The 11,550-nt window shown below is 41.8% G+C and overlaps 1 protein-coding gene across 1 annotated transcript; it reads left to right on the top strand.

The window, feature by feature from the left end:
* The first annotated feature begins 2,151 nt into the window (after nt 1-2,151).
* THOC3 (THO complex subunit 3) lies at nt 2,152-10,572 on the top strand. The gene is made up of 6 exons (XM_012466342.3): nt 2,152-2,424; nt 3,105-3,261; nt 4,898-5,102; nt 8,584-8,745; nt 8,856-8,956; nt 10,219-10,572. The coding sequence occupies exons 1-6, from the start codon at nt 2,158-2,160 to the stop codon at nt 10,380-10,382; spliced, it is 1,056 nt and encodes a 351-aa protein (XP_012321765.3). The 5' UTR covers nt 2,152-2,157; the 3' UTR covers nt 10,383-10,572.
* Nucleotides 10,573-11,550: the final 978 nt, after the last annotated feature.

Genomic DNA, 11,550 nt, shown 5'->3' with positions numbered 1-11,550 from the left:
AAAAGCAAATTCATTAAGGGATCAGTTGAATACACTATTATCTATTCATATAAAGACTGCAATCATTATGCGACATCTTCATATTCTGACAAGAAATGATTTCCTATACATATTTACCATAGAAAGCAAGTTGTGAAAGGAATGCTACCTTTTTGGAAAAGGGGTTGGGGGGAGGTTATGCACATACCTATCTACCTCGCCAAGGTGCTTACTTACATTGTCTCTGGAAGGCCACACAAGAAATTTAACTTTTTCAGAAGAGGAGTTTGGAGACACGGGATGGAGGGAAACTTTTCAGTCTATTCCCTTTTATATGTTTTACACTTGTTACCAAGTACACATGTTACCTTTTAAAAACTGTTTTTTTTTTTTTTTTAAAAAACAAATTTACCACTACTTCTTACCACCAAAACCTTCCCCCATCACTTAGCTCTTCTCCAGGGACTTGACTAGTGCTGGCAGCTCACCACCCCTTTTTTCTCCAGCAAGAAGCCACTGGTTTAAGGGAAATATGAGAGGTGGGGTGGAAATACTCAGGTGGACATTTACTTTTCACTCTATATATTTTATTTTTATATTTACAATCATGTGCATGTAACACTGTTACAGGAAAAGGGTCCCAATCCAGACCTCAAGAGGGTTCTTGGATCTTACTCAAGAAAGAATTCAGAGTGAGCCTGCAGTGCAAAGTGAAAGCAAGTTTGCTAAGAAAGTAAAGGAATAAAAGCATGGCTATTCCATAGACAGAGCAGCCCTGAGGGCTGCTGGTTGCACATACTTATAGTTATTTCTGTAAGGTCTTTTAGGCTGACTGACCGTGCTGTGGATAGCATGGTAACCTATGCAACCTGCATGTACACTCCAGATGAGTTCCTGGAACTGGAAAGTCTGAAGCAACTGGAAAACCACAAAAGGAGAAGAAATGATCAACCCCTGCAGTGCCTGATTAACTTGAGACATTCTTCCATTGTTCCTTATTCCTGCCTCAACTGATAAGGCAATTGGACTTTGTAACCAATCTTGGTCAACCTCGTGATTCCAGACTGTACGACCTCTTCCCAGCTTGCAAAAACTGCCCTGACCTGTAACTTCTGTAGCTTTCCACTGCCTACCCCAAACCTATAAAACCAACTCTTATCCCACTGCCCTGCACTGACTTTCTTTTTGGACTCAGCCTGCCCTCACCCTGGTGAATAAACAGCCACGTTGCTCACACAAAGCCTGTCTGGGGGAGGGGGCGGTCTCTTCATTCATAGCATGTGTTTTAACAATTTCCTGATGATATGTTAAACAAGGGGTGAACTATTTCATGCCTCCCTTTTTTTGGACCATATAGGGTAACTACTGACCTTGCCATGGCATTTACAAACTATCCTGGTACTGGTGGGAGTGTAGCAGTGAGGACGACCAGAGGTCACTCATGTCATTATTTTGGTTTTGGTGGGTTTTGGCTGGTTTCTTTACTGTTTTATCATCAAGGTATGAACTGTATTTTGTGCTGACCTCCTATTTCATCCTGTGATTAGAATGCCTTAACCGTCTGGGAATGTAGCCCGGTAGGTTTCAGCCTCATTTTACCCAGCTCCTATTTAAGATGGAGTTGCTCCGGTTCACACGCCTCTGCCATTACTTTTTAAAAACAAAAAAAAATCATTTTTATTAAAAAAAAAAAATTCCAGACTTCTTCCCTCACCCCACAACCCCCTAGCCCTTTTCATGAGATAAGCTCCCAGCTGGTCCTCCTCTAGCAAAAAGCCCAGGGCTTTCTGCTCTTGAGGGAGAGGAATATGGGTTTGGGGAACAACCCCAGAAGAAAGGTGATGGGTTAACTGTTTAGAAGGTTAGTGTTGGTTCTTTTATTCGATTAAACAGGGATACAAATATATCTACCAAGGAGTAGATAAGGGAGAAATAAGGACACTTTAAAAAAATTGGAATCGTTAAATGTGAAGCGAATTTGGAGTTAAAGAGCCAAACATTACGAAATAAGCAGAGGCGAGCACGCGCTGCATACCGGGATGTGTAGTCCTTCCAGGGCGGGCTATAGCGCGCCTGCGCAGAGGCTCCGTCGCTTCTCCGGGCGCATGCGTGCAGCAGCGGCGCCAGGACTGATTGCACCCTCGCGGCTGAGGCGGTGTTGTGAGCTGGGAGCTCGGCATGGCGGTGCCCACTGCACCTATGGGGCCCTCGGCATTGGGCCAGACCGGTCCCGGCTCGATGGCCCCGTGGTGCTCAGTGAGCAGCGGCCCGTCGCGCTACGTGCTTGGGATGCAGGAGCTGTTCCGGGGCCACAGCAAGACGCGCGAGTTCCTGGCGCACAGCGCCAAGGTGCACTCGGTGGCCTGGAGCTGCGACGGGCGTCGCCTAGCCTCGGGGTCCTTCGACAAGACGGCCAGCGTCTTCTTGCTGGAGAAGGACCGGTTGGTGAGCTGCCGGGGTTCGGCCCAGGCTAGGTAGAGGGACTGCAGTGAAGCGAGGTGCGGTAGTGGGAGAGCGAATGGGGGCGAACGAGGCCGCGGGAGTGAAAGGAGAGTGGGCCTGAGGGAGGGGGACGAGGAGAGTGTGGAGATGAGGAAGGAGTGAGGAGAAGGCGGAGTGTGGGGGTGACGGGGTCGTGAGGGATGAGGAGAGGAAGACTGGGGAAGTGCGGAAGTAAGGAGGTTGGCGATAGCGGGTGGAGGTGAGGAGAGAGTGGATGGGACCGGGCTGCCGGGGACATCCTTACTCGTGTGGAGCCGAATCGTGTGCTGATAAGGAGTGACTAGGGGCTGTAGTAGTGGTGGTGAAGAGGGCCCCTTTGGAAGTGATAGGGCGTCCCGTGGGAATAAGCGGCTGGGTTAGGAACGTTGATGGTAGAGTAAGGGTGAAAAACCAGGAAGGAGGAGGAGGCCAGAGAGGGCACAAAAGTAAGGGCATAAGTGTATAAGCTCAGAGCAACAGGAGGACTGGGGGAGAGAGAAAGGAGAAAGGGCTTGGAAGAACTGGATTCTGAGTTACCCTTATCTTTATTGATCCCAGCATACCTTGGTTTGAATAAGGTTAAAAAGTTACATGGGGAGGCAGCTTCATCTATGTGAAGTGACATCTGGATTCTGTTCTTTCAGGTCAAAGAAAATAATTATCGGGGACATGGAGATAGTGTGGACCAGCTTTGTTGGCATCCAAGTAATCCTGACCTATTTGTTACGGCATCTGGAGATAAAACCATTCGCATCTGGGATGTGAGGACTACAAAATGCATTGCCACTGTGAACACTAAAGGTGACTATTCAGAGAGAGAGAGGGTAATAGGAAGATAACTGCTTGTATTCATTCAGCAACCATGTTCTGAATGTCTTTTCTGTGCCTAGTACTCGGCTGTGTATGTGACATTCTGAGCTGAATAAGAGTTTCCATCTCCAAGGACTTCCCGTGCAGGGAGAGAGACATATATATATATAAATAATATATTTTATAATGGAGAGGTCTGCAAGGTGGATACCCAGAATAGAAATGAAAACAAACGTCTGCCTAGGGGAACCAGGGAAGGGCTGACCAAATTTGAGCAAACTCTTAGGATAGCCATAGACATTTAGTGGTCTGGGTGCAGGGGGTGAGTAATGGGGCGGAGGGCACAGCATGTGCAGAGGCATGGAGAATTTGGAAAATTCTGTTGAGTTAGAATGGTTGAAACCTGTCTTGGTGGTCTGGGAGAAAGTGACCAGAAAGTTGTGCAGTACATTTATAGGCTCTGTTATAAGTGTTGAGGCCATTATTATATGGACTCTAAGGTTTCATTGATCATAAGATGCTCCATTAGGAAAGAAAGTTGGTAGATAACTGTGATGCACCCAAAATTTTGAAATGCTTCCTGATACGTTTAAAGATATAGTATAGATATTAAAATGTGAAAAAAATATGCGTTTTAGAATGGAAAAGTTGATGAGATTTTTAATTGATGTGTTCAGTGTGGGCCACGGACTTTGTTGACAAGACACCGGAGGCAGAATGGTGTGGTGTTTTCCCCAAGTATACGGCTGCTGATGCATGAGTGATTCAGGGTGAACGTTAAAAACGATTTATGTAAATATTTTAATGTCTACTAGAAGAACTAGCTCATAGAATTTATTACTCAATTGAAGCTAAGTTTATTTTTAATTTTTGAGACAAGGTCTTGCCCTGTTACCCAGGACGGAGTGCAGTGGCACAATCTTGGCTCTCTGCAGCCTCTACCTCCTGGGCTCAAGCCATCCTCCTGCCTCTGCCTCCTGAGTGACTGGGACTACAGGCACATGCCACCACGCCTGACTAATTTTTAGTAGAGACAGGTTTTGTCATATTGGCCAGGCTGATCTTGAACTCCTGGACTCAAGTGATTTGCCTACCATGGCCTCCCAAAGTGCTGATATTACAGGCATGAGCCACCACACCCAGCTGCTAAGTTTATTTAAGTAAATATTTTGGGTCAATTTTAAGAAAAATTTTGAATAAAGAAAAGTATAGTGTTTAATGGATAGGACAAAAATTGTGATGTTGGCATGTGAATTACTAGAGTTTGAGAATTGCTGGTGTAAGAGAAAAGGGGGCTTTGGGGTCCAATCTGGGTTTAAAATCTTGGCTCTGTGACTTCATAGCTTTGATACTTTGGCTCATCTTTTTATCTTTTATTTTCTTTATCTATAAAATGAGAATAATAAAGTATATCTTAGAGGAGTATTGTGAAGACCAAATGGGGAAATGTTTAGATAAATATGCTGGACTCATTGTTGAATCATAAGTGGTAGTTCCCTTCTCTTGTCTAGGACCTTAATGAGTAAGCCCTGAAGAAAGTTCTGGTCTTCTTTCTAGGATAGCAAAATAAATTTGTGGAGGATTATGAGCAAACAGATTATCTTGTTGATTATGTCTGGGTTCCCAGGGGAGAACATTAATATCTGCTGGAGTCCCGATGGGCAGACCATTGCTGTAGGCAACAAGGATGATGTGGTGACTTTCATTGATGCCAAGACACACCGTTCCAAAGCAGAAGAGCAGTTCAAGTTTGAGGTCAATGAAATCTCCTGGAACAATGACAATAACATGTTCTTCCTGACAAATGGCAATGGTTGTATCAACATCCTCAGGTAAGGGGGACTACCTTAGGGGACTGTCATATCTTTGTGCTGAGTGCTGTGTCAAATATAGAGATGAATTAGATGTGAGTCTTTCCTGAACTTAAAACACAAATAGTAAGAAAGAATCCTAACCTGTCTTAAGTACAGTTGAGCATTATATTTTATATACTCTATGTTTTACTGAGTCCTTACAGAAATTCTAGGGGGTTGGTTGATGGTTTTCTTCTCATTTGACAGATGAGAGGTGAAAGGTTACATCAGAAGTCAGCTAGTGTGTTCTAGAACTGGATGCACCGTGAATTATGGCTAATTTGTGCTTTTTTTTTTTGAGACAGACTTTTGCTCTTGTTGCTTAGGCTGGAGTACAATGGCGCGATCTCGGCTTACCACAACCTCTGCCTCCTAGGTTCAAGCTATTCTGCCTCAGCCTCCCAAGTAGCTGGGATTACAGGCATGTGCCACCATGCCTGGCTAATTTTGTATTTTTAATAGAGACAGGGTTTCTCCATGTTGATCAGGCTGGTCTCAAACTCCCGACCTCAGGTGATCCGCCTTCCTCGGCCTCCCAAAATGCTGGGATTACAGGCATGAGCCACTCTTAAAGTTTCAACTTAAATATCACTTTCCCTTCAGGGAAGTTTCCCTGCTACCCCAAGGTTAGAGGTAGGTTAGAGGCTTATCTTCTATAGGAAGCACTTTTCCTTCTGTATTGTAATTGCATGTTCATTTGCCCATGTCTCCTGTTGGACTGTGATTTCCATGATGGTAGGGACAGTGTTTGCTTTGCTTAGTGTTGAATCCCTAATGTCTAGTCCTGTACCTGCTCCATGTAGTAGGATCTTAGTAAATATTTGTTCTCTAAATGAATGTAATTGTGGAATTGAAATTCAGGTCTGTTCAATTCCAGCCCTCCACTATCCCAGGTGAGAAATGCAAGGTCAAGTGAGATAGGTTCTGTGAGAGAAAGTCCAGGAGTTTGCTGTGGAATTAGAAGGAAAGAACATACATACCATATTGGGGGGTTGAAGGAGGCAGCTCGTGAGCTTGATCTGAAAGATGAGCAGAATTTTAAGAACTGACAAAACAGGCGTGAGTGAGCATGACTTATTTGAAGAGTGGCTAGGTCAGGGTTGTTGGGGTGCGGTAGCAGATAAGGGAAATAAGAGAGGGCATGATAATGGGAAGATGAAATCTAATTTGGGACTGGATTGTAAAACGCCTTTAATTTTATGCTTAGTATCTTGGATTTTATTTTGTAGGCAGTGGGGATTCTATAACTTTTTAAGAAAAAGCTTTTTATTATAAAACACAGATATTGAAAACCACATAAAACAAATGTATAGCTTAATGAACTCTTATAGGCTTTACTCCTGTGCAACCCCACCCGGCTCGAGAAATAGTTCTTTCCGGCCACCCCAGAAGTCCATCTGTGTGTTTTGTCGTAATTACCACTCCCTTCCACAAAAGTAAACACTATCCTGACTTGTATAGTGTGTCTTCATAGTTTATCGACCACATGTGCAGCTCCTAGATACCCTAGTTTTGCTCATTTAAAAAAAAAATTTGATATGTCTTTTGTGTCTGTTAAATTACTCAAAAGAAACTTCCTAAAACATAGCTGTTGAAAAACCAGACTGTTCATATGTGGAGATGCTCCCAGTTTGGCTTTTGCTGATTCCATATGCTGTTTATTTGTTACTCTGTTTTATAAAGAGATGCTTCTCATCTGTGATTTGGTTACCCAGTAGTACAGTTCATCTAGGGAAGGCAGGATAAAATTTTGATTCTTTCCTTTTGTCAGATAATGATTTAGTTTTCTGCCACCTCCAAAGAGGATCAGTTAGGTTTTTTATTTTTAAAGAATCATTATGGGCTCATGTTTTTAAACACAGTTGATGTGTTTCCATCTCTTGTAATCGTTATGCTTATTGAAGCTCAAATTATCCCATCTTTGGCCAATAAGAACCTCTTCAGGTTGGTTCCTGAACGCTTTTTTGATATAATCCCAATAGTCTTCTGTTTCTTGCTCTCTGGTTTGATAAGATGTTCCAAGTTCATCTTGTACATTTTTCGCCTTAGATTTCTTGCCTCAGACCTTTAATCAGAAAATTCTCTAAGAAGCCTTACATTCTGGCTGGGTGCAATGGGTCATGCCTGTAATCCCAGCACTTTGGCACTTTTGGAGGCTGAGGTAAGTGGATCACTTGAGGCCTGGCAAACATGGAGAAACCCCGTCTCTACTAAAAATACAAAAATTAGCTGGGCAGGGTGGCACAAGCCTGTAATCCCAGCTACTCAGGAGGCTGAGGCAGGAGAATCGCTTGAACCTGGGAGGCGGAGGTTGTAGTAAGCTGAGATTGTGCTCCAGTAGCCCGGGCAACTGAGTGAGTGAGACTCCACCTCAAAAAAAAAAAAGAAGCCTTACATTCTTTTACTGAGAAATGACACTGAAGTTAGAAATGTTCATTACTGCTGGGTTGGCCTAGGAATTACATGTGTGTATATATATATTTAAAGATAAAATATCTTGTAAATTCATATTGATAACTTCCAATTAAAATTGAGGACTCCAGGGATTTTACTAAACCTCTTCTATATTACAAATATATTTCTTTCCTTCCAAATTGAGTATTCTGGTTCTCAAGGGCACAGGGGATCATAGAATTAGAATATCTGATGGTTACTTATTACCTGTATCCCATGGTAAATATATAGATGTCTCAGAATTTCAGTATTACTGCCACTACCACCAGCGTGATGACTTGAAACAAAAAATATTTTTGCTTTTTGCATGTGCTCTTTCCATTCTTCCCCCATTAAAAAAAAATGGTACTACGTATTGTAGGAGTGTACAGCTGTTACATATAACCTCCTTTTAAACCACATATAGTTTTTGCAAGAAACTGTATATTCAGTGTTCAGCACTAGTCCTTATACTTGTAGTCCCTTGTCAGTTTTCTTGTTGAAGCTCATTCTGTAGTTAAGATTCCTCGGGAAGTGTTGATGTGAACATTACTCCTGGAGTTCTTACCATGACTTATTTACGTACTTGTAAAACTTACAATTTTATAAAACTGTATTGTGCTTATTGTTTGTATCTTTATGTTTGAAATTTAGTTTTGCTGGATATAAAAATCCTTGATTCGTATTTTCTTGCTTGTATGTCTTTCTTAAATATGATACTCCATTTTCTTTTGGTGTTAAGTGTTGCTCTCAGAAAGCCTAATAATCTAATTTTCTTTTTCTTTAAGTCCGCTAATTTTACTAGACTATTTCTTAATGTTGGTAGCGTTGGCTGTGTAGTCTTAGGTACGCGTTGTGCGTTTTAAATAATGTAGTTCAAAATCTTTTTATTTCAGGAACGTTATCTTGAATGACAGTTTTTGGTGGTATTCCATTGCCTTTGGATTTCTTCTTCATTGTCTCCTATGATTATTTTAGCACCACAGTCCTCTTCTGCAGTTTGATTGCTGTCTGTCTTGTGTCTCAGTTACCCAGAACTGAAGCCTGTGCAGTCCATCAACGCCCATCCTTCCAACTGCATCTGTATCAAGTTTGACCCCATGGGGAAGTACTTTGCCACAGGAAGTGCAGATGCTTTGGTTAGCCTCTGGGATGTGGACGAGTTAGTGTGTGTTCGGTGCTTTTCCAGGTAAGTGACTCTATCAGCACTTTCCTTGTTGGGTACATTAATTTGATTTCATCATGAGTGACATTGTACCCTCCTCTTACTTGGAAATTCTCATGACCACTCTGTCATAGGCTGGATTGGCCTGTAAGGACTCTCAGTTTCAGCCATGATGGGAAAATGCTGGCGTCAGCATCGGAAGATCATTTTATTGACATCGCTGAAGTGGAGACAGGTAACCTCATGAGAATCTACTGTCTTTCATCTTTGGCAGTGAGGACTTCTGTTATTGTGATCTCATCTCTGCACGTGACCACTTTACCAGCATTATCATGAATGAATTTGTCTCCTTTAGACAAGTGTGTTTATGTTTTGGCTGTGACTGCCAGGGATTGAGGGAGCAAAGAGTTAAGAAATAAACCGGCATGTCTGAGGAAAGTGATTTAGGAAAATATTTTGATTTTTTTAAACTTTTAATTTTGGCTGGGTGTGGTGCCTCACGCCTGTAATCCCAGCACTTTTGGAGGCTGAGGCGGGTGTATCACGAGGTCAGGAGATTGAGACCATCCTGGCTAACGTGGTGAAACCCTGTCTCTACTAAAAATACAAAAAATTAGCTGGGTCTGGTGGCACGTGCCTGTAGTCCCAGCTACTCCGGAGGCTGAGACAGGAGACTTGCTTGAACCTGGGAGGCAGAGGTTGCAGTGAGCTGAGATCACGCCATTGCACTCCAGCCTGGGTGACAGAGCGAGACCATCTCAAAAAACAAAACAAAACAAAAACAAAAAACTTTTAATTCTTCTGTTATAATAAAATCTTTAAATCACAGAGTAGGAGGAAGAAGAAAGCATCACCTGTGGTGCCACCATCTAAAGACAAACTTTTTTTAAATATTGTGGTATATTTCTCTTTATCTTTTGCCTATATATGAACTTGAAAAAACATTTTTTAAAATTTAAGGGATTACCAAGTTTTTGCTTTAAAAACAACAGAAGCTGGAAATAGAAAAATGGGAGGAGAGTATTCATTTTACAAAAGAATTTCCTCAGATTTGTTTTTTAATGTTGCTTTATTGTTTTTGGAAATCTGTGACACTCTTTGTAAAAAGATTGAAACTATAGAAAACCTTGAAGAAGAAAGTAAAGAATTTGAAATTCTACTATGTAAAGAATGCCCCTGTTAGTCATGTTGTGGTGAGCATTGTCCAGCATCCAGCCATGCAGATCCTTCATGTAATTGCATGTCCCTGTGACACAGTGACACTTTCCTGCTCAGTGACCTGCTCTTGAGTTAACCCACCTGCACTTCGATCCTGCTCTGCCCCCTGCTGGCTTGTGGGCTCTCTGTGCCTGGGGGTGCTCTGTAAAATGAGGTAATGATTGAATCTATCTCATAGGATTAGTAGGTGGATTAAACAAATTAACATAGGTAAGTACTTAATGGATGTGTCCTTTATTATGAACGTATTGATTGGTTTTTCTCTATTGTTTTCTATAGGGGACAAGCTATGGGAGGTACAGTGTGAGTCTCCGACCTTCACCGTGGCGTGGCACCCCAAAAGGCCTCTCCTGGCATTTGCCTGTGATGACAAAGACGGCAAATATGATAGTAGCCGGGAAGCCGGAACTGTGAAGCTGTTTGGGCTTCCTAATGATTCTTGAGAGGAGGTTGTAGGGAGAGGAGGCCCTGGCAGAGGTCTTCCTTTATGGGGTTGGTTTGATCTGTTCTCTTGGGGTTGGTGGGCACCCTAAATATTTGTAAATTGGTATAAATTGTAAACGCCTCTGGTCAGGCTGCCCACTCCAGTTCTTTTTTTTTTTTTAATTACCATTTTCAATTTTTTTTTTTAAAGAAAGAAAGAAAAAGAAAGAAAAAAAGAATGAAAGAAAGAGGAAGAGAAAAAGGGAGAGAGAACGGAAATCTTGCTCTATTGCCCAGGCTAGAATGCAGTCTAAAAATGGATATTAAAAACCTCTTTTATGCCAATAATTGTGCTTAACAATGGAGACAGGAAGGAATAAGGGAGGAAAATAACAAACAAGCAGCCAACCAATATTTCATTTAAACCTGTGAAATGCTATGCAATTACTGAGGAGTGATTTGCTTCCAATTATATAGTCACTTTGGAGTAGGTGTGATGTGGTAATGAGAAGAATGTATTGGGATGGAGAGTTCTGTAAATGTTTATTAAGTTTACTTGTTCCAGGTCTGAGTTCAAGTCCTGGATATCCTTGTTAATTTTCTATCTCGTTGATCTAATATTGACAATGTGATGTTAAAGTCTACCACTATTATTGTGTGGGAGTCTAAGTCTCTTTGTAAGTCATTAAGAACTTGCCTTATGTATCTGGGTACTCCTGTATTGGGTGCGTATATATTTAGCATTGTTAGCTCTCTTGTTGCATTGATCCTTTTACCATTATGTGATGTCCTTTGCCTCTTTTGATCTTTGTTGCTTTAAAGTCTATTTTATCAGAGGCAAGAATTGCAATTCCTGCTTTTTTTTTTCTTTCTCTAATTTGGTTGGTAAATCTTCCCCCATCCCTTTGTTTTGAGTCCTTGTGTATCCTTGCATGTGAGATGGGTCTGGATGCAGCATACCGATGGGTTTTGGCTTTTTATCCAATTTGCCTGTCTATGTCTTTTGATTGGGTCATTTAGTCAATTTAAATTAAGATTAATATTAATATGTGTGAGTTTAATACTGCCATTTAATACTAGCTGGCTGTTTTGCCCATTAGTTGATGGTTGATGTAGATTCTTCATTATGTTGATGCTCTTTACCATTTGGTATATTTTTGAAATGGCTGATACTGGTTGTTCCTTTCT

The sequence above is a fragment of the Aotus nancymaae genome, unplaced genomic scaffold, assembly GCF_030222135.1.
Source record: "Aotus nancymaae isolate 86718 unplaced genomic scaffold, 86718_ANA_hifiasm-v0.15.2.pri h1tg000015l_1, whole genome shotgun sequence".
In the NCBI taxonomy this organism is placed as follows: domain Eukaryota; kingdom Metazoa; phylum Chordata; class Mammalia; order Primates; family Aotidae; genus Aotus; species Aotus nancymaae.
The sequence above is the reverse complement of the archived record's forward strand: the minus strand, read 5'-3'. Positions and strand labels throughout refer to the sequence as shown.